At 42.9% G+C, this 26,408-nt stretch overlaps 3 protein-coding genes across 5 annotated transcripts in view; 2 read left to right on the forward strand and 1 right to left on the reverse strand.

Annotated features, from left to right (window-relative positions):
• Window positions 1–716, forward strand: part of mos (v-mos Moloney murine sarcoma viral oncogene homolog) — a 1,594-nt gene extending 878 nt beyond the window's left edge. The window contains exon 2 of the mRNA XM_061710113.1: window positions 188–716. Coding sequence (XP_061566097.1) covers window positions 188–716 — 529 coding nt within the window. The remainder of the gene's footprint in view (window positions 1–187) is intronic.
• The window catches only part of LOC133420234 (C-reactive protein-like), a 70,369-nt gene that overhangs the window by 21,721 nt on the left and 22,240 nt on the right, over window positions 1–26,408 (reverse strand). The window lies entirely within an intron of this gene.
• LOC133420217 (alpha-tectorin-like) overlaps window positions 1–26,408 on the forward strand; it is a 31,406-nt gene that overhangs the window by 474 nt on the left and 4,524 nt on the right. Inside the window, exons 2-21 of one of the 3 annotated variants that reach the window (XM_061709828.1) lie at window positions 1,911–2,001; window positions 5,084–5,204; window positions 6,761–6,861; window positions 8,671–8,771; window positions 9,276–9,419; window positions 10,283–10,314; window positions 10,568–10,640; window positions 11,500–11,576; window positions 12,954–13,166; window positions 13,318–13,398; window positions 13,628–13,727; window positions 13,856–13,985; window positions 18,305–18,548; window positions 18,704–18,866; window positions 18,951–19,029; window positions 19,906–19,968; window positions 20,110–20,309; window positions 24,662–24,796; window positions 24,881–25,065; window positions 26,204–26,358. In XM_061709828.1, coding sequence (XP_061565812.1) covers window positions 10,598–10,640; window positions 11,500–11,576; window positions 12,954–13,166; window positions 13,318–13,398; window positions 13,628–13,727; window positions 13,856–13,985; window positions 18,305–18,548; window positions 18,704–18,866; window positions 18,951–19,029; window positions 19,906–19,968; window positions 20,110–20,309; window positions 24,662–24,796; window positions 24,881–25,065; window positions 26,204–26,358 — 1,868 coding nt within the window. In that variant the 5' untranslated portion in view covers window positions 1,911–2,001; window positions 5,084–5,204; window positions 6,761–6,861; ... (2 more) ...; window positions 10,283–10,314; window positions 10,568–10,597. Of the gene's footprint in view, window positions 1–1,910; window positions 2,002–5,083; window positions 5,205–6,760; window positions 6,862–8,670; window positions 8,772–9,275; window positions 9,420–10,282; window positions 10,315–10,567; window positions 10,641–11,499; window positions 11,577–12,953; window positions 13,167–13,317; window positions 13,399–13,627; window positions 13,728–13,855; window positions 13,986–18,304; window positions 18,549–18,703; window positions 18,867–18,950; window positions 19,030–19,905; window positions 19,969–20,109; window positions 20,310–24,661; window positions 24,797–24,880; window positions 25,066–26,203; window positions 26,359–26,408 lie in introns of those variants that run through there. The other 2 variants (XM_061709830.1, XM_061709831.1) reach the window with 2 other exon arrangements.

Consider the following 26,408-nt stretch of genomic DNA (forward strand, 5'->3'; position numbering starts at 1 on the left):
TGTATCAGCCAGCGTCGGCTAAAAGCGCCCCCTCGTTGGTTTCCTCGTTGGTCGCCTCGTAGCTTCATAGCCTCCGTCCCAGTGTTTTTTGTTGTGGTTCTTGCTCCAGACTTCGGGGGGGAAGAAGACTTGAATGATCCTGAAACGCTAACATGTGATGACCACTGTTTCCCTCCGTCCGCCGCAGCTACGCAACGGACATTGCTAGCGGCCTAGCGTTCCTGCACCGCCACTGGATCGTGCACCTGGACATCAAGCCGGCCAATGTGCTGCTGTCGCCGGACGGCGTCTGCAAGATCGCCGACTTCGGCTGCTCGCTGCAACTGGACGCCGCTAGCGGCTCCGCCCCCGGTGACCACGCGGGGCTCTGCCCCCAGCACAGCCACGCCTGCGGCACCTACACCCACCGCGCGCCGGAGCTGCTGCGCGGCGAGGCCGCCGCTCCCCCGGCGGACATCTTCTCCTTCGGCATCACGCTGTGGCAGCTAGTGACGCGTGAGGCGCCGTACCACGGCGACCGCCAGCAGGTGCTGTACGCCGTGGTGGCGCGCCACCTGCGGCCGCCACTAACACTAGCCGTGTTCATGACAAGCCGGGGGCGGGGCCTGGCCACGCTGCTGGGTCGCTGCTGGAGCGGCGATGCCCCCTGCAGGCCCTCCGCCGCCGAGCTGGTGGGCGTCCTCAGGACCTGGTCCCTGAACGCACCACAGACCTGAGGTGGACTTTTACAGACTTTTATGGACTTTTTACTTTCCGTGTTTTATGAGCCGTGAATTTATATTTCATTAAAATTATTTTGTACTAAATCTTGAATGTTTTCTTGTTTTAGTCGAACTTTTTTTTAGTTGAAGCCCTTCTGAAAAAAAAAAAATTTGCTCTGCTGCTTTCACATAGAAAGCAGTAGATTGCGCCGCGCCCACCGCCGGGTAGGGCGCGGACGCAACGCCGCAGCATGTGCCCTCTTGTGCGCTGCCAAGCTCTGTGACAGAGCGGTCCGCTCTTTTGTGGCGGTAGCACATACACAATGAATGGGAAAGCCGGCAGCGGTTGCCGCTTTGCGTCCTCTATGTGAAAGGGCATAGAAAGCACAAAGCGCGGCGGCGCGCGAGAGGGCGTCTGCCGTGGCGTTGCACCGCGCCTCCCTGCCCCAATTGAACATTTTTTTATTTCACTGTGCCGCGCTGTGACGACATCTCTGCGCGCCCAATAGGAGAGAAGGTGATGGAGGGTGAAAAAAACTTGCGGGTTGTAGATCAGAGATGATCAAGATGGAGAAAAAAATGATTTTGGCTGTGAGTCTGTGTGAGGAGGTTTGGGATACGAGACTGAACTCAGAATTGGTCTGATCCTTCCAGTGACAGTAGCGGAAGCAGAAAGGAGTTTTTCCAAGCTGAAGCTTATTAAAACATACTTGAGATCCATTATGTCACAGGAGCGTCTCTCTGGACTCGCCATCATCACCATCAGTCATACAGTTGCACAACAGATTTCATATGATGATGTAATTGATGATTTTTCTGCAAAGAAGGCGAGAAAGTCAAGTTCTAGTTTACCACTTTACACCTGTTGTGAAAGGGTGAAAGAGCCAGGTTAAAAAATCTGCTACAGTCTGAGCACTCAATTCAGATGATGTGAATAAGCCTAAGTTTTTTTTATATACACTGTATTTCATTCATTTCTCTTATTCATTTATTTATGAAAGATACATGGCTGTGCATTTATGGGATGTGGTTTTTCTTTTTTTTAGCTTTTTAGCTTTTTTTTTTTTTTTAGCTTTTTTAACTGTACAGACCAGATCCAGACCTGCAGGTCCTCTACAGACCACCAGGGTCCAGATCCAGCAGTTAGTCCAGATCCAGGTCCAAATGTTCAACTTTAGAGCAGTAATAAAGACAGAAATTGTGTTTTAGGGTTTCAAGTCCAGGTCCAGACGTGTCTTTGTCCCCCCACCTCCTCATGGACGTCTCACGATGACCTTATGGGTCTCTGCAAGTCTTTCGGGTGAGTCCGGTTCTCCCCCTGCCCGTCCTTTGTCAGCAACACTGACTACGTTTCCATGCAAAAATTGGGGTTACGGTCAATATTCCGGTTACTGAAACATTGGGAATAATCTGTTTCCATGCTGAGCTAACAGGGTTATCCCTGTATACATGGTGATTGTAATCATTTGGGATATCTGGATCAAACCAGCGACGCACGGAGAACGTCATGACGCAATTCCCCTAATTTCCGCTTCTTCTTCCTGTATCCAAATCCAAAACAATAATAATAATAATAATACATTTCATTTGTAAGGCGCCTTTCATGACACTCAAGGTCGCCGTACAACAATCAAAATACAAAAACACAATTTAAACAATAGAGGACAGCAAAGCTTGCAGCAGAAGCAAGTTGTAGTCTTAAAAGGAACCCTGGCTATTAAGACATGTAGGTCTTAAAAGATAAATGTTGGTATCAATTATAACAATGTGATATAAAAAACCTTGTTGATGTCTTCATTTTTATAAAATTTGAAAATATAATTTAACTCGTAGGTCGCCATTGTTGTTTACATTCTGGGTAGTGACGTCAGACGGTGGCTCCTGCTAACCCCCAGTACACTGTTTTGACACCCAGAAACAGATGAAAACACAGTTAAACAGGTGACGGCGCACCAGAAACACAGATCAAAACACAGCTAAACATTAAGGTGACGGCGCACCTACAAAAAAGTAAAAAAAAAAAAAAAAAAGTACCGCACCATAAAGCATGAACTATAAAAACACCATAAAACTCAGACAGACTAACCGACCACACGTTTCAACTAGCAGATAGCCGATGGTACAATAAAAACCCCAGCCAGATCTGGCGTCATTAAATTAAATAAAGATGTTCTTGCCTATTTGACGCGAAGTCTGCGCCTCCCGTTTCGTCAAAGTCCCGGGCCAGTCCCCTCAGCGTCGGGTCTGTCATCAAACGGTAGACCCAGCCCCGAGGCCGGTTTTAGGGGGGGAGAGGGGTGGGCTATGCCCACTGGCGTCTCCACCCCGGCGGCGGCGAGAGCGGACGGCGGAGCGCTGCAGGCTGTAGAGCCACGGCTACGCAGTCTACGCAGGAGCCTAATGCACTGGTAAGATGCGCACGGCATTGATCATTTTTGCAGATCTCCCGTGCATCACAGAACTTTGATCCAGTTTGCCTGAACCGAGACGTCTTATGGGCTCCCTCGTCAGCCTCCACGGCCGGGAGATGCTGCTCATCTATGTTTTAGATACCTGTCCCAGTTAAACTAACGGGGCTTATCTTCCCAGAGCCACCGTTGTACGTCATCGCCCCCAGAATGCATTGCGCAGGTAAAACATGGCACCTCCCGCAGGTCAAAATATGTGATAAACATTGTAGATTTTTAAAGAAATTAGATTATTTTTGTGTTTCTAACAACATATTTTAGTATAAGAGAACAAGTGTGGCTAATTAGGGACTACAAGTCTTAATAACCAGGGTTCCTTTTAAAGAAAAATAATAAGAGGATTGATTCCAAACTAAAACTTCTACAAATATCTGTTTTATTTAGGTACAAACAAAACAAGGAACAAAATAATTTGGGGTAAAATATGAAAAAGAAAAAACGAAACAGAAACAAATATTCGGACACCGGCACTAAAAACTGGACATCCATCTGGATGTCCGGTTAGTCCGGTCCAGCCCAACATATTACTAAATACCACGTTTATCAAAAGATTTGGTTGCTGTTATTGTTTTTGCTGTAAATTACATTTTAGTCTTTTATTTAGAAAAATTATCAGAGGATTATTTCAGATAACAGTGGTCTGATTTGTCTAAGAAAAGTAAACAAAATTCTCAGATTCTCACCGACTCCAAACTAAAATCCAAACTAAAACTTCTACAAATATCTAGAAGTTTAACAACAACAATAACCGCAGCACAGCGGATAATCAACAGCACAATAAAAGTCGCCTTTTCCAGCATCTTCCAGCTTGATCTGGTCTGGCGTTCTTCAAATCCTGCTTCGCGCAACTTTCCGCTCACCTTTTTGTAAATCTGGTTATCCTGGTACTTTATACCGTCTACAAATGCCAAAATGTTCATATCTTTCATTACATTTATGAAGTGATTAGTCTCCTCCTGTTCTTGCGTTTTGTCATGTTTATAAGAACTTCCTGTACTCAAAAGAGCAAGATTCTGTTAGGATTTAATGAAATTATTGAAGCTCAAAACTGTCTAAGCTCTCTCTTCAAAGTAATCTCATTCTGATTAAGAGCAAAAGGTTTAAATTAGATTAGAAGTTAAATACAAATACACATTGTAGGAGAGGAGACGGGGGAAAGGTGACACCTTAAGGTGATTTCCCCTTGATAGCAATACACATACAATTTGTTGAGAGAAGACAATGGGCAGAAACAGATGTTTAGCATTGGGGGGTCTGGTCTGCGGTCTGGTTTGACACCTCAGATGGGAGACAGACAGTAAAGGAAATGTAGAGCTGGAAGTGACAAAGTTCGGGGGTTTTTTCCCGTAGCTGACTCCCTCCACCAATGAAATTCACTTGCAAAGAACATCCTCCTTTTCAGTATAAATTCAACTGGACTCATGAAAACGTGGTGCATTTCTCTCGGACCCACGCGGTCTGAAGAAGTGTACCTCCGACCGGAGACAAATGTACCTCCGGCCGGAAAAACCTTGTGCTTGACATGATTAAAAGTTGTTAACCTGTGATTCTTTCCACTAGTCTTTCTTGGTTCTCCAGACAAACGAACACGTATAATCTTTCAATTCCTTGTGAACAGAGGATGCGCAGAAAACAAATTCCTGTTCCTTTTGATGGGGATATCCCATTTGGCGTTTACATGACCGAATATTCGGGTTAGAAAAGGAGGAACCCAGGGGTCATATTGGGGTTTTTAAAAACCGGAATATGAGCAAATTCTGGTTATTCAAAGGGGTTATTGGTGTTTAAATGGCCGTGCAAAACCGAGTTATTGCTAATATTCCGGTTAGAAAAGGGTTATTGACTGCATGGAAACGTAGTCAGTCACTGAACCGGTTGGTTTTTAAACACCCACGTGTCCGACTGTTACCGCAGGATCTGCAAAAAAGAGGTGGGGGCGAACTTTGAGATGGAGGTGATGACCAATCTCAGAGAGGTGAAGGCGTTCAGCAGCAGCCAGCCGAGCCTCTTGCAGCAGATGGAGACCTTCTTCCTGGTAAATGTTATTGGTTCAGATGTTCATGCTATTTATTCTTTATTTCATTCATTAAAAGAAAAACAAAACAGTTCAATATAATTACAACAAATGTCTTCAATCAATCTTTATTGTCACATCATATTACTGAGTAACATGGGTAAAAATCTTGTTTGTGCGGGCTCATCATTTGCAGTTGAAAAGATAAACATAAAAACAAAGTGCATAGTGCACGAATAATCTACATAAAAACATAAAACAGTATGTGGAATAAAAAGATAGAAAAATGATAAATAGTCTTGGGCTTGTGTGTATAATATAAAAATCTCTATTTGCAAGTGATACGCTCAGTTCAGTCTGGGTAAAATATAGAAATACAGATAGAAGCTGTTCAGGAATCTGATGGTGCTGCTCTTTATGCACCGGTACAGTTTGCCCGGCCCTGGGTGCGGCAGTGGCTCGAACAGAAAGAAGACTGAGCTTATTTTATCTGTCCCTTTTTCCTAAGAAATCAAATTTCAATTAATGTAATAATAATTTTTTTTTAATTACAAATTAAGCAATTAAACAAAAAAACAAAAAAAAACAAACAAACAGAAAAACAAAACCAAAACTACAACAAAGTTATAAAATAATACTTAAAAAACAAATTACGCAATAAAAAAAAACAACACTTTCCAATAAACTTCATCTTGTTGTTCCATAATATATAGTTCCTATTTTCTGCAATAACTTTTGAATGGTTTGACATAAAGACTCGTGGGTGGTGTCATCGGACATGGTTTTGAGTCCTTGAATATAATTGGTGCAAATTAGCCCCGCCCCTTCATCTGATTGGTCGATATCTGATATTTCCTACTTTTCTGCCATAACTTTTGAATTGTTTGATATGGAGAGTCGTGGCTGGTTTCATCAGCTAAATGTCCAGGCCTGAAGAATCTACATGCAAGTCATACAAGCTTCCACTGCAGCACGCCTGAACATGCACAAGGGTGCGAGGGCCCGCTCATCGCAGCTTTAATTTTTTTTATTTTTCCAACGAAATGAGGGCCTTTTTGCCCCCTAAACGTGCCCCAAAAGTCACCAAATCACCAGGCCTGGCGAGATATTTGATATTTAATGGTTTGCATTAATGGGCGTGGCAAAATGGCTCAACAGCGCCCCCTAGAAAACTTTGTGCCTGAAGCCCCACAATACGGTTTGACGTACATGCACGGAAATCGGTACACACCTGTATTATGTCGCAACTTAAAGAAAAGTCTCTTGGCGCCATGGCCAGAAACTGGTTTTCAGCAGCTGACCTCTAAACTCTGCACATGAACATTAAAGCAGCTGTTTTCAACCTTATATTCTGAACAATAAAACGAATAATTCAAAAGAATTTCTTCCTAATCACGTCATCAAGTCAAGCTATAAGACTCTTTAAAAAAGGAAAGTCTGCCTCCACGTAGCTGACATGTCTTTGAAAACATTTAAATCAGGAATCAAGCTTTTTTCACCCTAAAAAACACGTTACATTCAGAAACTGCACTTTTATACAGATATTCCCACCAGTTTAAACATCTTCTGTCCCCCAGGTTATGTAACGAGATGCGCCAGAGGCACATTCATCACAGCAGAGGGAGGTTCCCACCAGGCAACTCCACAGTGCAATCACTCCCCTCGCCCTAGTGCTACAGTACGTCCACATGTACGCACACCTGAGCCGGAACATGATTGTTTTGGATCCCAGGTACTCTGACCATTGTGGACTCTGAGTTTCCTGGTGCTCTGTAAAGATGTATGTGCCCCTGAGACTGAACATGAGTGTTTTGGACAATCAGTGATGAAGACAGAAGTCCAAAAACAGAACATCACTGGGATTCATATCAGAGAGTTGGTTCCTCCCAGTCAACCATCATAAATAACCATGACACAAATAACTTACACAACGTTCCAGTGACAATATGCAAATCTACAGAACGGTATTTAAAGAAGACAAAAGCTGTCATTGAAACCCATTCACAGTACATACCTGGCCTGAGGCACCTCCTCCCACGTGGAGGAATGCAGCAGAAACAAGGATATAACTCAAAACCGTTTTTAGACATATTAAAAAAGTATTTCTAGCAGCTGATCAAACATGGAAGGTCCTGCATCGACACGGTCCAGTCGGTGTGTCCTGTAGATTACAGGTTGAGTCATTTACCAAACAAGGACTCCCTCACTGTATGACATCTCCACTCCCTCAACCCTCTTTTCTTGTCCGTAACCTGTTGCTACCCAATAAAGGTACATATGGTACAAAATAGCTAGCCAGCCTGGGCCCCCTGGCTCTGGACCTCCAGCCACCATGTATCACCAAGTTCTGTTTCACCACTAATGCCTAGAAAGAGGGCTTCATGTCCAGGCTACAGACAGCCAACGTATGACCTTGGTCTGTCTTGCTGCAGTAACATTTTTAACACCCAGGAAGAGGCTCAATTTCCTGGATATAACCTCCGCCATTGTCTGAGTAGTGGAAGCCCGGTATCCTGACCAGGGTGGACTCTGCTGACATGCAGATCCCAGGTACTCTGACCATTGTGGACTCTGAGTTTCCTGGTGCTCTGTAAAGATGTATGTGCCCCTGAGCCTGAACATGATTATTTTGGACAATCAGTGATGAGGACAGAAGTCCAAAAACAGAACATCACTGTGGTTCATATCAGAGAGTTGGTTCCTCCCAGTCACACCCTTACAGGTCTCACTGTCATTGTCCACGTTTGCACTTAAGTCGCCCAGCACAACAAGGGAGTCCCCAAAAGGGCCAGTCTCAAGCCACCATTCCAAAGACTCCAAAAGGGTGTCATTTCTGTTTTACTCAGTAAACCATAATTAACTCTAACCCAAATAACTTACACAATTCTTCCAGTGACAAAACCGGTCCTTAAACCCATTCACTGTACATACCTGGCCTGCAGCACCTCTTCCCACGTGGAGGAATGCAGAAGCAGCAAGGATATAACTTAAAACCGTTTTTAGACATATTAAAAAAGTATTTCTAGCAGCTGTTCAAACATGGAAGGTCCTGCTTCGACACGGTCCAGTCGGTGTGTCCTTAAATAATGTGGCGGTTTTGAATAATGACCGGCTCTCAAGTGTGTCCTAAATAACATGCACAACGTTTCAGAAATTCTCAACGGATGACAGTCTTTCAGGAACCAGAAACTGGTTTTCAGCAGCTGCTGACCTCTAAACTCTGAACATGAACATTAAAGCAGCTGTTTTCAACCTTATATTCTGAACAATAAAACGAATAATTCAAAATAATTTCTTCCTAATCACGTCATCAAGTCAAGCTATAAGACTGTTTAAAAAAGGAAAGTCTGCGTCCACGTAGCTGACATGTCTTTGAAAACATTTAAATCAGGAATCAAGCTTTTTTCACCCTAAAAAACACGTTACATTCAGAAACTGCACTTTTATACAGATATTCCCACCAGTTTAAACATCTTCTGTCCCCCAGGTTATGTAACGAGATGCGCCAGAGGCACATTCATCACAGCAGAGGGAGGTTCCCACCAGGCAACTCCACAGTGCAATCACTCCCCTCGCCCTAGTGCTACAGTGCGTCCACATGTACGCACACTTGAGCCTGAACATGATTGTTTTGGATCCCAGGTACTCTGACCATTGTGGACTCTGAGTTTCCTGGTGCTCTGTAAAGATGTATGTGCCCCTGAGACTGAACATGAGTGTTTTGGACAATCAGTGATGAAGACAGAAGTCCAAAAACAGAACATAACTGGGATTCATATCAGAGAGTTGGTTCCTCCCAGTCAACCATCATGAATAACCATGACACAAATAACTTACACTATGTTCCAGTGACAATATGCAAATCTACAGAACGGTATTTAAAGAAGACAAAAGCTGTCATTGAAACCCATTCACAGTACATACCTGGCCTGAGGCACCTCCTCCCACGTGGAGGAATGCAGAAGCAGCAAGGATATAACTCAAAACCGTTTTTAGACATATTAAATATGCTATAGGCAAATTCATCACAGCAGAGGGAGGTTCCCACCAGGCAGCTCCACAGTGCACTCAACTTCCTCGTCACTTCTTTAGGGCGTGGACAGGAGCACTGATTGACATAAAAACAGACAGGCAGAGATGGGGAGGCAGAGCGGCTTCCTCTCTCAAGACACCAGCGGGAACATCTCTTCAACAGCTGCAAGATCATCATCATCATCTTCACCAGAGCTGCAGAAGGTGAGGTAGTTGAAAGTGGACTTAAACAAGTTCGTAGACTTCTTTAACATCAGGACCAAGAAATCATTTTCTAACCAGGATCAGAGTGTAGAAAGTTTAAATATGTCCCACAGGTCTCATTTTTGTCCAATGAGTGCGTTTACATGGGAAGTTTAATTCCTCTTTAATTGAGAATTAAAATTAAATCCGATTTAAAATGAGTAAAAATGACCATGTAAACACCTAATTCCGAATGAAAATGGCCATTCCCAATTAAACTTTCTGAATTCTGAAGTAAGTGACTGGTTTATTCCAATTTAAAATCCGAATAGAATAATTCCGCGATCATGTATACACTCATTCCTCTTTAAATTAATTCCGGTCTTTCTGCGCTGCTCGTTCCCTCGCCCGTCTGTCTCCATGACGCCTGTATTCCGCGCTGGGCTTGTTTTCAAAACAAAGTTTCAAGATGGCAGCACGCAGTAAACGGTGGTCAAGAGCAGAGACCATTTATTAAATAGAAATAATTAAAAGAACAGATGGAAACAGGAAACATCACAATTGTGAGCTTTTCAAAGTTGTAGCGGCTAAATTAGTTTTTCTTCCAGTAGACATAACTTCTGGTCCGCCCCCCCTATCCAATCAGAACCTTCCCAACCCCCAGACCTGTAGAGGAATTGGAGAAAGACCATCAAACGTGTTTTCCATGTAAACCTCAATTCAGAATTACTATTTCCATGTAAACTCGAAGGAAAATAGTTTAATTCGGAATTATTTAATTCAGAATAATTAATCCCGAATTAAAAAACGTCATGTAACCATGGCCAATGTGGTTTTTATGAAGAGCTGCAATTAACTGATGTTGTTGTTCTTATTTCCTGCAGAATCAAAAGGTTCACCTTCATCGGCAACACAGGTTTGTTTCACAGCAACATTAATATGTTTCTGAGTTCAGAAAGTCAGGTCTTCACTGCTCTAACTGTCGTCTGTCTACAAATGATTTGCCAAAAGCAGTTTAAGATGTTTGAGTGTGACGTTCAGATCAGAACTGCGCAGCTGCAATTGATCGTGTTTCTTCCGGCTACTGAACAATTCAGTATCTGACTATCAATGAGCTTCACTATCCATCTGACAGAAAAATGCAGTGAGTTGTTTTTTTCTTCCAACAGCTCTTCGTCGGCTGATCCGCCCCCTCCAACATGCTCCTTCCCCTGTTCTACCTGAGCTCGCTCGTGGCCCTGAGTAAGTCAGACACTCGCCTACTGCTGGAGACAGAAATATCCAACACTTCCCTTCAGTAAAAGTCCTACAAGTCCTCTGTTAAAGCAACTATTCTTACATTGAGAAAGTTAACTTCTGATAAAGTTTGTCAGCATCCCAGAGTAAATGTAGGTACTTCATATATTATCTATCATCAGTCCAGCGTTCTTAAAAGAGCTGGATGTGACTGTTGCAGCCAGATGTTTCTGATGTAGATGCATCGAGCCTCTGGAGCCACTAGGGGGCGATACAGATACAAGAACAACCTCGATGTGCAGCTTTTGGAGAAGAAATAAAATGACTGTTCATTTCATGATATTTGAGCATTAAAGTCTTTCACTGTGGAGATCTTAAAGTTTTACTCAGATATCTAACATCTGTCTTGTGATCCAAGAGTTTTTCTTTCAATTAATGTTAATACAAAAAGGAAAATCTGAGTTTTTGTATTAAATAGATATTCAGGGTTTGTTCAACATTTGCAAAGTTATGGTAATACATTTAATTTTCAAATGTACAAGTTTTTCACAGGAATTTTCAAACATTTTAAAAACATTTTTATTGTAAAAGAAAAAAAAAGAAATTCAGAAAATTGTATTTCCGTTTCCTTCAAAAGGTTCATAAATGTATTCTTTCCTTCCTGCAGTTCCACTTCATCTAACATCAACAGAATAAACGTGAAGGTTTACTCTGTTAGCTTGAGTTTGAACTTTATTTTCTCACATTTAACTTGTTTCCATCTCATCCATCTGCATGTCCTCGGATCACCTCAGCTTTGTTTCTGCAGCTTTACTTGTCGTCCTCAGACCCAGACTACTTCCTGTTTGTGTCTCCATCTCTGTAGGTGCTTCTGACACTTTTTCTCTGCCACATGAGTACGACATCAGCTCATGTCCCATCTTCTTCTACGACACTCTCTACGTGAGTAGGATGAAGATGATCTTGGCACTTTTTAATCCTCCACCTGCTGGTGTCCAGATTTAACAAGCAGATAACAGTGGGAATGTAAAGATCGTAACTGTTGCTAAGGAAACTAGTTCAAGTTACAGGGCCGACTTCCTGTTCGGTTTCGGCCATGGCGCCAAGAGACTTTTCTTTAAGTTGCGACATGATACAGGTGTGTACCGATTTTCGTGCATGTACGTCAAACCGTATTGTGGGGCTTGAGGCACAAAGTTTTCTAGGGGGGGCTGTTGAGCCATAAGGCCACGCCCATTAATGCAAACCATTAAATATCACATTTTTCGCCAGGCCTGACTTGCGTGCAAAATTTGGTGACTTTTGGGGCACGTTTAGGGGGGAAAAAGGCCCTCATTTCATCTGAAGAAAAAACGAGAAAAAAAAATTAAAAATCCTACAGATACAATAGGGCCTTCGCACTGTCAGTGCTCGGGCCCTAATAAAGAACAATTCCGTTCTAACACTTGTTCAGTTCTTATTGTACTGGTAAGTGTTCTTTTGTGGTTCCTTGTGCTGTTCCGTGTCTCTCATGTACACTACCCGGGTAGGTGCAAGTGTAGGTGTATTTCCTTATCTGGGAAATCCTGAGATCAAGATGATCTCCCTGCCAATCCCTGCAGCAGCTGGCCAGTCTACTGACAGGAATCTTCATCTTCCGCGCCGCGGGTCTGGCTCGCCATCATATCCGAAGACGTCTCTCATACAAATGAAGGGTCTCAAAAAAAAAACAGTCTACACATGTTGTGCAGACAAAACAAATAAAAATTACTTAAATCACTTAAGTGCATTTCAAATCATCAAAAATTAAATGTCAGGTTCAACTGTTGCATCAAGTTTACATTTTTAAATTTATACAGATAATCTCCACATGAAATGATTTAAAAAAAATTTCTAGACATGAATTTTCTCAAGTCTTAACCTATCATAAAATGACAGTGGGGAATGTAAAGATCGTAACTGTTGCTGAGGAAACTAGTTCAAGTTACATCAGAACAATAAAAATAGTTTATACTGTAAATCAATTCTTTTGTAACATCATAGATTCAGAGTTGAAGCGACGTCTCATTAGAGATTAAAGATGCTCAAACTGCCGCATGCAAATATTTCCACCCATGAAGGTCCTGCGATCACCACGCATATATTCAACTCCACAAAACTACAACAAACTCCCCTCACATCAATCGGAGGCGTGTCCTTCAATTATCAACATGTTTGAAAGTAAATCTCTGACTTGCAGGACTGTTCAGTTTTGTGTGCGGCAGACATGGATCCAATTAGTCTCTGCAGGAAACTTTCAGATGAAAGTTCTTGATTTGATTTGTCTTTGATTTTCAACAGGTGAACGCGGATGATGCTGACTTGAATATCTGTTTGAACCACTACTACAACTACGACGAATCCCGAAACGGCAACGACTGTATTTATGCTCCAACAATCGATGGAAATGTTAATTTTGCTATTGAGACCGAAGTAGGGGACACAATATCCACTATGGAAGGAGAAATGAAGTGCTCTGTGCAAATGAGTTATGTGTCTGAATTTGGTGATTCGGTAAGTATTGTTGCTTGGTTTAAACTTTTATCACACTTGTTAAATATTTTTAATTTCCACTGTTTAATATTTAAACAAAGCTAAAAAGAAGAAACTGTGTGACCTGCTTCCTGAAACACTTCAGATCAAACTCTCTCTTCACTTGTTACAGATAACTGTGTCTCTTGTGCAATACGGGACCCGAACAGTTCTGGGAATTCAAACCACTGCCACCGGCTGGTTTCCTAATTATGTGAGTTGTGTGAATAAACAGTTTCACAGTCTTTTAAAATGATGCAATGAAGAACATGTGAATATTTAGGTCTAATCTAAAGTTGACTGATTTATTTGGTGGTCTTTCCACTGCAGGTAACAGGAGATCATAACAAATTACTTTCTGAATGAAAGTTAAAACTTTTGTCTCAAATCTGTTGATTCAGCTTCATGATTGTGATTAATTGATTGTGTTTGATCCCGTTTAGACATTGTATGTTTATATCGACGACGAAAAATTGACTGCAGAAATCGGGGATGAAGAAAAAATCAACTTCATAAACGCCAGTAGATGCAGAACCGAAGCAGGTTGGTAAATGTTGGCTCAAAATAACATTTAAGGGTTCCGTGAGTCAGATATTTAATATTGTTGGTTAGTTTGTGTTTTCATCCGGAGAGCTTTTTTAAATTAATGCAAACATCCCTTTTCTCCTCAGGTCTTGATATGAGCCCTGGTGGAGAGGACGTGTACGATGAAGGAACCTGTGTAACTTACTCTTGCAGTAATGACAGGGTCTTATCAATTGAAGGTTGTCCTGAAAATCACCATTGTGATGGTCTTGGCACGTAAGTATGCTGACTGTGAACTAAAATGAATGAATGAATGAATGAATGAATGAATGAATGAATGAATGAATGAATGAAGTTTATTCAGCCATGACAACACAAAACACAACAACACCAAAAAAAACATTGTGCACAGCATTAACATTTCATACAAAACCAATAATCATGTGTTGAACAATGACTGAAAGGGCATAGGCTGAAGCAAACTGCTTATAAAAGCCTATCCTATATTACCAACTTTCTTTTTGTGGCTACCAACCTCCAGAAAACCAAAAAGAGAATAGAAAAGCAAAAAAACAACAGAAAAGCAAAGAAACAACAAAAGGCAAAGAAACATTTACAGATGGTCAATTGCACTTATAAGTTTCAAAAATAGCTTTACAAACCATTTTTTTTTAAAACCAAAAGAGAATGACATGTTTTTACATTTATGTTGGCATCATTCCAGAATTCAACTCCAGTAATGGAGACCCATCTCCTTTTCATACCTTTTTTTTTTAGCTTTTTCACTCATCACTCACTCATCTTCTCCCGCTTATCCGTTACCGGGTCGCGGGGGCAGCAGCCTCAGCAGGGATGCCCAGACTTCCCTCACCCCAGACACCTCCTCCAGCTCTTCCGGGGGGAGTCCGAGGCGTTCCCAGGCCAGCCGAGAGACATAGTCTCTCCAGCGTGTCCTGGGTCTTCCCCGGGGTCTCCTCCCGGTGGGACATGCCTGGAACACCTCCCTAGGGAGGCGTCCAGGAGGCATCCGGTACAGATGCCCAAGCCACCTCAGCTGACTCCTCTCAATGTGGAGGAGCAGCGGCTCAACTCCGAGCTCCTCCCGGGTGACCGAACTCCTCACCCTATCTCTAAGGGAGCGTCCAGCCACCCTGCGGAGGAAACTCATCTCGGCCGCTTGTATCCGCGATCTTGTCCTTTCGGTCACTACCCAAAGTTCATGACCATAGGTGAGGGTAGGGGCGTAGATTGACCGGTAAATCGAGAGCTTCGCCTTTCGACTCAGCTCCCTCTTTACCACGACGGTCCAGTACATCGACCGCATTACTGCGGACGCTGCACCGATCCGCCTGTCAATCTCACGCTCCATTGTTCCCTCACTCGTGAACAAGATCCCGAGATACTTGAACTCCTCCACCTGAGGCAGGACTTCTCCACCCACCCGGAGAAGGCATGCCACCCTTTTCCGGTCGAGAACCATGGCCTCGGTCTTGGAGGTGCTGATTCTCATCCCTGCCGCGTCGCACTCGGCCGCAAACCGCCCCAGCACATGCTGGAGGTCCCGGTCTGATGAAGCCAACAGGACAACATCATCTGCAAAAAGCAGAGATGAAATCCTGAGGTTCCCAAACCGGATCCCCTCCGGCCCCTGGCTGCGCCTAGAAATCCTGTCCATAAAAATTATGAACAGGACCGGTGACAAAGGGCAGCCCTGCCGGAGTCCAACATGCACCGGGAACAAGTCTGACTTACTGCCGGCAATGCGAACCAGACTCCTGCTTCGATCATACAGAGACCGGACAGCCCTTAGTAGAGGGCCCCGGACTCCATACTCACTCAGCACCCCCCACAGAATGGCACGAGGGACACGGTCAAATGCCTTCTCCAGATCCACAAAACACATGTAGACTGGTTGGGCAAATTCCCATGAACCCTCGAGCACCCTGCGGAGGGTATAGAGCTGGTCCAGTGTTCCACGACCGGGACGAAAACCGCATTGTTCCTCCTGAATCCGAGGTTCGACTATCGGCCGTAATCTCCTCTCCAGTACCCTGGCGTAGACTTTCCCCGGGAGGCTGAGAAGTGTGATCCCCCTGTAGTTGGAACACACTCTCCGGTCCCCCTTTTTAAACAGAGGGACCACCACCCCGGTTTGCCACCCCAGCGGTACTGTCCCCTTCCTCCATGCAATGTCGCAGAGGCGTGTCAGCCAAGACAGCCCTACGACATCCAGAGACTTGAGGTACTCAGGGCGAATCTCATCCACCCCCGGTGCCCGGCCACCGAGGAGCTTACGAACCACCTCGGTGACCTCGGCTTGGGTGATGGATGAGCACGCCTCCGAGCCCCAACCCTCTGCTTCCTCAGTGGAAGGCATGTCAGTCGGGTTAAGGAGATCCTCAAAGTATTCCTTCCACCGTCCGACAATGTCCCCAGTCGAGGTCAACAGCTCCCCACCAGCACCATAAATGGTGCCGGCAGAGTACTGCTTCCCCCTTCTGAGGCGCCGAACGGTCCTCCAGAATTTCCTCGAGGCCGACCGAAAGTCCTCCTCCATGGCCTCCCCGAACTCCTCCCAGACCCGAGTTTTTGCCTCCAAGACTGCCCGAGCCGCGGCCCGCTTGGCCTGCCGGTACCTATCTACTGCGTCAGGAGTCCCACCGGCCAACATAGCCCGGTAGGACTCCTTCTTCAGTCTGACGGCATCCTGTACTTCCGGTGTCCACCACCGGGTTCTAGGATTGCCGCCACGACAGGCACCGGAGACCTTGCGTCCGCAGCTTCGAGCCGCCGCGTTGACAATGGAGGCAGAGAACATGGTCCACTCGGACTCGATGTCCCCCGCCTCCCCCGGGATCCGAGAGAAGCTCTCCCGGAGGTGGGAGTTGAAGATGTCCCTGACAGAGGGCTCAGCCAGACGTTCCCAACAGACCCTCACAATCCGTTTGGGTCTGCCCGGTCTGTCCAACCTCCTCCTCCGCCAGCGCATCCAACTCACCACCAGGTGGTGATCAGTTGACAGCTCAGCCCCTCTCTTCACCCGAGTGTCCAAGACATGCGGCCGAAGGTCAGATGAAACGACAACAAAGTCGATCATTGACCTCCGGCCTAGGGTGTCCTGGTGCCACGTGCACTGATGGACACCCTTATGCCTGAACATGGTGTTCGTGATGGACAAACTGTGACTCGCACAGAAGTCCAACAACAAAACACCACTCGGGTTCAGATCGGGGAGGCCGTTCCTCCCAATCACGCCTCTACAGGTATCACTGTCATTGCCCACGTGAGCGTTGAAGTCCCCCAGTAGAACAATGGAGTCCCCGGGTGGAGCACCATCAAGTACTCCTTCCAGGGACTCCAAGAAGGCCGGGTACTCCCCACTGCTGTTCGGCCCGTAGGCACAAACAACAGTGAGAGACCTATCCCCGACCCGAAGGCGCAGGGAAGCGACCCTCTCGTTCACCGGGGTAACTCCAACACATGGCGGCTGAGCTGGGGGGCTATAACCAAGCCCACACCAGCCCGCCGCCTCTCACCCTGGGCAACTCCAGAGTAGTGGAGGGTCCAGCCCCCTTCAAGGAGCTGGGTTCCAGAGCCCAAGCTATGTGTGGAGGTGAGCCCGACTATCTCTAGCCGGTATCTCTCAACCTCACGCACAAGCTCCGGCTCCTTCCCCCCCAGCGAGGTGACATTCCATGTCCCCACTGTGAGGGTTGATGTCCAGGGATTGGGTCGTCGAGGCACCCCGCCACGACTGCTACCCAGCCCACAATGCACCGGCCTGCCATGGTCCTTCCTGCGGGTGGTGGGCCTACTGGAAGGCGGACCCGCCTTCCAGTAGCTTTTTAGCTTTTTGTACAGTAAAATTGCTGACACCTAAGATTATAGGGAGTTTCCTGAATTGAAAAAAGCCTCTGTATTGAGTCAGGGAGCATTTTTGATTTTGCTCTGAACATAATTTGCATGATTTTATAATAAAACTAATCATAAATTTAATAACATGAGAATTTAGAAAAAGTGGATCTGTGTGAGCGTATAGTAATCAGCCTTATTGATGATACGTATGGCTCATTTTGAAGTTTTATTATTGAATTTAAGGTGGTATTAAAGGTGGATCCCCACAATTCCACACAGTAAGATAAATAGGGAACAATCAAAGAGTAGTAGATCAAATGCAAGGCCTTGGAATTCAGTACATTTCTGGATTTATACAGGATTGCGAGTGATTTTGAAATTTTCCCTTTAATATATTCAATGTGTTGTTTCCATGTTCCAAAATCAAATCTTCTTCAGCAGAGATTCAGTGAGCATCGTAATCTCTTTAGAAGACACTATTGTGGTGAAGCAGCAGCAGATGGAGGTGTTGGTTGATCTCATCAGTGAGTTCAACCTCTGAAGAGAACGAGATCAGTAGACAGGGAAGATAGATGATTCCCACAAGTACCTTCAATAAATACTTGTATGAATAAGGAACAAATAAAGTACTTTCTGCTCATATAGAGCTGCTGATGGTCCCTGTTTTCAGGGAGATAGAACCTCCTGGTGGACACGTTCCTCAACAGCAGCTCATGATGTTTGTGCTCGTTCTCCATCAGTTGCATCCCAAACAACAACATCTGCACTTTGACCGGACCCACTGTGATCAACGTCCACGGCGTCCTCAGCGCTGTGGAGGATCGCTGCACGTACACTCTGATGTCAGATAATGACCTCTTCTCAGATTTTAAAGTTCTGGCCAGCTACAAGGACCGACGTCGCGCAGATGTGAGCTTTGTCGACAGTGTGACACTGAAAAACACTGGTGTTGAGGTTCTCCTGGAACAAAGTGGGAGAGTCAAGGTGAGCTGTCTACGAGCACAGTCCTGGATCCAGAGCGGGGTTTTTATCAAAAATCCTCCTCATGTTCTCTGCTCTCATCGTTCCACACGGTCCCATTAGAACCACATTTGTGAACTCATTTGTGTCCTTCACCTTTCACCTCCACTGTGATGCAGGTGGGCGGTTCAGTGGTGGAGCTCACCAGCTCATTCACGAACCATGATGGTGTTAAACTCTCCAAGACCCAAGCTGGAGTCATTGCCAAGCTGCAACTGAACGATTCGGTAGAAGTGACTGTGTTCTTTGATGGAAACACTGCGCAGCTGAAAACTACATCAGGTATCAAGTTAAACTTGTCATTCAGGACATATCGTTTACTTTAGAGTCTGAATGTTCGTGCTTTTCTTTCCTGAACTATTTCAGAATTCGGTTATTATCCACAAAGTGGTTTGTGTGGCGACGACGACAAAACATCTTCAAGCAACCAGACCGAGTCCAGCAGGTACCATGTCCCTCTGACCGACTCTGACGCTGTCTGATCAATGATTCGCAGAAAAACAGTGTGTGTGGTATGAAAACAACCAGAACTGAGGCGGTCCTGATTTCAGTTTAGTTTAGTTTAGTTGCACATAAAACAGAACCTGTATAAACAGTAAAAACAATGGTCAAATTAAGCATTGTGCAAGAAAGGTGGAAGCCAAAAAGGCTTATGAAAATGCCTCCCCTTTATAAAAACAAACATAACAACAATAACAACAGCAGTAGTAGTAGTAGTAGTAGTATTAATAGTAGTAGTAGCAGCTGACTTCAAAGCAAAAACACAATATAGAAAAACAGAAAAAGACAATTTAGCATGAAAAAGAAATACAATACTGAATTATTGAAAGATAGAAAAAAGGATGAAGATGTAGGTTAATTGCATGAAAAAAAGTACAATGTAACAACTCCAGAATTGTTTCTGATCTCAACTAAACTGTCAAGTCACTTGCAAAAGACTTTAATAAAGCAAACAAACAATGTTTCGGTCCACAGTGGACCGAAACATTGTTTGTTTGCTTTTTTAAAGTCTTTTGCAAGTGACCCCTTTTTTCCTTTGTTCACTCCTACCTACTCCAACCTCTTTTTCAAGTTTTTTTAGGTGTGCATCAGCCTCCAGATCCTTACTGATCTTAACTAAAGAAAGATTTTTTTCAAGTGTTTTTTGAAAAAAAAACAGTGAAGATATTGATTTTAGTGATGTGGGTAAATTGTTCCACAGTGCGTTGATAGTGTGAAGTCCAGCATAAAGGAAGGTGAATGTCCTTTGAGTGTCGTGTCTGATATGAATGGATGTCTGAGGAAAACTTCAAAAAATGTCCTGGTGTTTGTCGCCCCCTAGCTGTCAGACTCTGCCCCCAGAAACCAGTGACCTGACAGTCGACTGTGACGCGATGAAGGAACGGTGAGCAGATTCTTCCAGACAACGGGACACTCGGTCTATGTGGAAATCTGATCTACATTTCCTATTAATCACCTGTTGGGTCATGTGACATCAAATGGAAGATAAACCTCACATTCTCTCTCGTCTTCTCTGTTGGAGCAGCTGCAACATCCTGATGAAGGAACCCTTCTCCTCCTGTCACGCCGACATCACCCCAGACCCCTACATAACTGCCTGCAAGGACACCATGTGTAAATATCCTGATGAGGACGGCCTCAGGTGTCAGTTCCTGGAGGCCTACGCCAGAGCCTGCAGCCTGATGAACATTGAACTGGGGGAATGGAGGTCCAACGAGCAGTGCTGTAAGACTCAGCCATCTGCATCAAAACTCATATCCGTCTGTTTCCTTTTATTATGGGCATGCCACTATTTCAATCGTCCACAATGGCCCAAAGGGCAATGTTGCTAGCATTTTGCGAACAAGCTAAAGTCGCAAAAGTCCCACTGCGCACCAGCGGGTGTACAGCATGACCCCGCTCTGATGTGGAAAAAAAATCCCCAAAAAATAAAACACGCCCGAAAAAACATGAAAATGAAGGCAATATATTAGTATACAGAAAAGGTTTCCCTTTTTCTTCTTCTTGTTATTCCGCACGCTTTTTTCGTCCGTTAATGCGGCCCAAACCAAAATGTGCACGCATGCATGGCATACATTGTTGGATGCGTCTCCATCGCGCCTCGAAGGGCATTACTTTTCTCAGTCAAAAGGGTTACCGTGGCAACGCTAGATGCCAAAAAGCAAAAAAAAAGGCGAAAATTCAGACGCTTATTGCTCGGCCGAACTTTATCGTAGAGACATCGTTCAAATTTACAAACACTCGGCCCGATTGGCACTAACGGACCGTACAACCTCATCATGGTAATTATTACGGTTTTTGCAATATTTAACTTTCTATTTTAAAAAAATTCCATTTTATTTTGGACGCTTGTTGCTAGGAAATGGTTTATCGTACAGACATCATTACAACATTGACAAACCCAGGACGCGTTGTATTACAACATATTTTAGTCTCATCCTGCTAGCTATTACGCTTTTTGAGATATTTAACTATTCAAATTCATAAGCTAACAGAAATTTGGACGCTTATTGCTCGGCAACACGATATTGCAGGGACATCGATCCAACGCTAAAAGACTCGGGACGATGTGGACTACAACATACTCAGGTTTCATTAGGCTGTTGTTTACAACTTTTGAGATATTGAAGCCAAATATTCTATCCTATGGGGCTTGTTACCATGGCAACAAAACCTATGCATTATGGGGGAGCATGTAAATAAACCATCCGTAAACGTGGCCCAAACCGCAACGTGCACCCAGGCCTTGGTTTGGTTTATTGGCCATTATTAATAACCCCAAACATGGCCAGAACCACCTCCGACACAACCATCAACAACCTTAAACACAACCATTAACAACCTTAAACACAACCATTAACAACCTTAAACACAACCATAAACAACCTTAAACACAACCATTAACAACCTTAAACACAACCATTAACAACCTTAAACACAACCATTAACAACCTTAAACACAACCATTAACAACCTTAAACACAACCATTAACAACCTTAAACACAACCATTAACAACCGTAAACACAACCATTAACAACCGTAAACACAACCATTAACAACCTTAAACACAACCATTAACAATCGTAAACACAACCATTAACAACCTTAAACACAATCATTAACAACCGTAAACACAACCATTAACAACCTTAAAAACAACCATTAATAACCTTAAACACAACCATTAACAACCTTAAACACAACCACTAACAACCTTAAACACAACCATTAATAACCTTAAACACAACCATTAACAACCTTAAACACAACCATTAACAACCTTAAACACAACCATTAACAACCTTAAACACAACCATTAATAACCTTAAACACAACCATTAACAACCGTAAATACAACCATTAACAACCTTAAACACAACCATTAACAACCTTAAACACAACCATTAACAACCTTAAACACAACCATTAATAACCGTAAACACAACCATTAATAACCTTAAACACAACCATTAACAACCGTAAACACAACCATTAACAACCTTAAACACAACCATTAACAACCTTAAACACAACCATTAACAACCGTAAATACAACCATTAACAACCTTAAACACAACCATTAACAACCTTAAACACAACCATTAACAACCTTAAACACAACCATTAACAACCGTAAACACAACCATTAATAACCTTAAACACAACCATTAACAACCGTAAACACAACCATTAACAACCTTAAACACAACCATTAACAACCTTAAACACAACCATTAACAACCTTAAACACAACCACTAACAACCTTAAAAACAACCATTAATAACCTTAAACACAACCACTAACAACCTTAAACACAACCATTAATAACCTTAAACACAACCATTAACAACCTTAAACACAACCATTAACAACCTTAAACACAACCATTACCAACCTTAAACACAACCATTAATAACCGTAAACACAACCATTAACAACCGTAAACACAACCATTAACAACCATAAACACAACCATTAACAACCGTAAACACAACCATTAACAACCGTAAACACAACCATTAACAACCATAAACACAACCATTAACAACCTTAAACACAACCATTAACAACCGTAAACACAACCACTACAACCTTAAACACAACCATTAACAACCTTAAACACAACCACTAACAACCTTAAACACAACCATTAATAACCTTAAACACAACCATTAACAACCGTAAACACAACCATTAACAACCTTAAAAACAACCATTAATAACCTTAAACACAACCATTAACAACCTTAAACACAACCACTAACAACCTTAAACACAACCATTAATAACCTTAAACACAACCATTAACAACCTTAAACACAACCATTAACAACCTTAAACACAACCATTAACAACCTTAAACACAACCATTAATAACCTTAAACACAACCATTAACAACCTTAAACACAACCATTAATAACCTTAAACACAACCATTAACAACCTTAAACACAACCACTAACAACCTTAAACACAACCATTAATAACCTTAAACACAACCATTAACAACCTTAAACACAACCATTAACAACCTTAAACACAACCATTAACAACCGTAAACACAACCATTAACAACCTTAAACACAACCATTAACAACCGTAAACACAACCATTAATAACCTTAAACACAACCATTAACAACCGTAAACACAACCATTAACAACCTTAAACACAACCATTAACAACCTTAAACACAACCATTAACAACCTTAAACACAACCACTAACAACCTTAAAAACAACCATTAATAACCTTAAACACAACCACTAACAACCTTAAACACAACCATTAATAACCTTAAACACAACCATTAACAACCTTAAACACAACCATTAACAACCTTAAACACAACCATTAACAACCTTAAACACAACCATTACCAACCTTAAACACAACCATTAATAACCGTAAACACAACCATTAACAACCGTAAACACAACCATTAACAACCATAAACACAACCATTAACAACCGTAAACACAACCATTAACAACCGTAAACACAACCATTAACAACCATAAACACAACCATTAACAACCTTAAACACAACCATTAACAACCGTAAACACAACCACTACAACCTTAAACACAACCATTAACAACCTTAAACACAACCACTAACAACCTTAAACACAACCATTAATAACCTTAAACACAACCATTAACAACCTTAAACACAACCATTACCAACCTTAAACACAACCATTAATAACCGTAAACACAACCATTAACAACCGTAAACACAACCATTAACAACCATAAACACAACCATTAACAACCGTAAACACAACCATTAACAACCGTAAACACAACCATTAACAACCATAAACACAACCATTAACAACCTTAAACACAACCATTAACAACCGTAAACACAACCATTAACAACCGTAAACACAACCACTACAACCTTAAACACAACCATTAACAACCTTAAACACAACCACTAACAACCTTAAACACAACCATTAATAACCTTAAACACAACCATTAACAAGCTTAAACACAACCTTAAACACAACCATTAAAAACCTTAAACACAACCATTAACAACCTTAAACACAACCACTACAACTTTAAACATTACACAACCACTAACAACCTTAAACACAACCATTAACAACCTTAAACACAACCATTAACAACCTTAAACACAACCATTAATAACCTTAAACACAACCACTACAACCTTAAACACAACCACTACAACCTTAAACACAACCACTACAACCTTAAACACAACCATTAACAACCTTAAACACAACCATTAACAACCTTAAACACAACCATTAACAACCTTAAACAGAACCATTAACAACCTTAAACACAACCATTAACAACCTTAAACACAACCATTAACAACCTTAAACACAACCATTAACAACCTTAAACACAACCAAAACAACCTTAAACACAACCATTAACAACCTTAAACACAACCACTACATCCCCAAACCAAAGCAGCGAGAGGGGACGGATGGGCGGTAGGGCATGCCCATATAAAAATGTCCTGAAATTTTGTAGTTCATGTTATAATTAGTAACGTGTTTGAACTAACATTGTGCCCCCTGCAGCTCTGCCTCAGATCTTTTGTGAAGAGAGTCCCTGCAGTGAAAATGAGTTCTGTGGACTGGTATCCCCCCTGGATACTCCCACCTGCCTCTGTAGAGCCATTTTTGCCTCCAGTTACAGAAGTTCAGGCGCTCTGGGTAATGCAGCTCTTATAACGACCAAACAGGAGCGAGGGATTGTAGAACAACATTTAACTTTTAACACAATATTCTCATGTTCAGGTGATCCGACGGTCTGCACAGGTGACTCTGCTTCAATCACTCTGGTGGGTTGCCTCCTGGAGGAGAAAGGTCTCGACTACTCTGCCTTGCACCTCAACGACGCGACGTGCAAGGGTGTCATGGACGAGGAGAGCCACATGGTGACATTCAGCTTTGACAACGACAACTGCGGGACGGAGGTGGCGGTGGGTTCTCTCTCCACCTCTTTACTGTCCACAGTCTCCTCCAGCCACAGCTGGGCTTCTTCTCTGGCTCCTCCACTTTAGGATCTACAGATGTTTGCAGTCATGTTGGTTGTCTGTTCAACACATTTAGGGACCTGTACAACTTTAACATTCAAGCTGAGCTACAAAAATAAACCCGAATACAGTAACTGACATAAATCCTGCTGACGTTAGCTACGCTACCACAACAATGTACAAGGGCCTTTTGAAATAAAAACAAAGTGTGGTTGAAAAACATTCCGGATTTATAAACAGGAAAACACTCTTATATCCCAAACAGACGACACATCTGAGGAATAATTTAGGTATTTCAAAGTACCGTTCTCTAATGTTTGCATTTAGCTGTCTACAAATAAACCAGGTTCTTATTTTTGCTAAATACTGAATAGCGCATTTTCTGGACTATAAGACGCACCTGCATATAAGTCGCATCCGCTCTATTTTTTAAAAAATAATTAAAAAAAGATATACAAGCCGCACCTGCATACAACCCTCATCCGCTCTATTTAGATATGCAAGCCGCAGATATTTATGTTGTTAGATTAGATATTTACTACATGTACAGAAGGATTTTGAACTGTAAATGATGTACATGTTTGTTCCTAAATAGATCCTTTCCTAACAGTGTCTTTTAACACGGCAGCAACTTTGCTGATTAAAACGGGACAGAACCAAGAGAAAATAACCGGTATTTATTTATCTGTTTGTAATCTGTTTATACCTACTTCTATCTGCTAAAGAAGAAGTAGCTATTCTTCTTTGCATTTATTTTGTCTTAGTGTTGATTCTAATTCCGGTTAGAGCGCCCCGAGCGGTGGAAGAAAAATCCACAGAATAGCTGCACCTTTGTATAAGCCGCACGGTTGAAAACCTATGAAAAAAGTAGCGGCTTATAGTCCAGAAAATACGGTATGTAAATGAAACGGGAGCTCCGGGGCCCTCTAGTGGCTGCAGGTGGCTTCTACATCTGGGTTGTTACATACAGGTAGAAGCGGCTCCAAGTTCATTACAGACTGTTAACAGAAAGATGAACGCAACATGACGGAGGTGGAAACATAAATGAGCCCCTTCACTCAAACATCTAAATGTGATCCTGCAGGAAGACGACGGCCAAGTGGTGTACAAGAACACCATCAAAACCCAGGCCAGCCCCTCCTCCGATGTCATCACTCGCCACAGCCAGTTGAAGATGGACGTCTCCTGCGTCCACATTGAACCAGAAATCAGGACTATGGGCTTCAGAATCAAGGACAGGTTTGTTGTGGCTGCTGGTTCGCTTCTACTTCTGTTGTCGGCTGGTTTGT

Source organism: Cololabis saira, chromosome 20, assembly GCF_033807715.1.
Source record: "Cololabis saira isolate AMF1-May2022 chromosome 20, fColSai1.1, whole genome shotgun sequence".
NCBI lineage: Eukaryota > Metazoa > Chordata > Actinopteri > Beloniformes > Belonidae > Cololabis > Cololabis saira.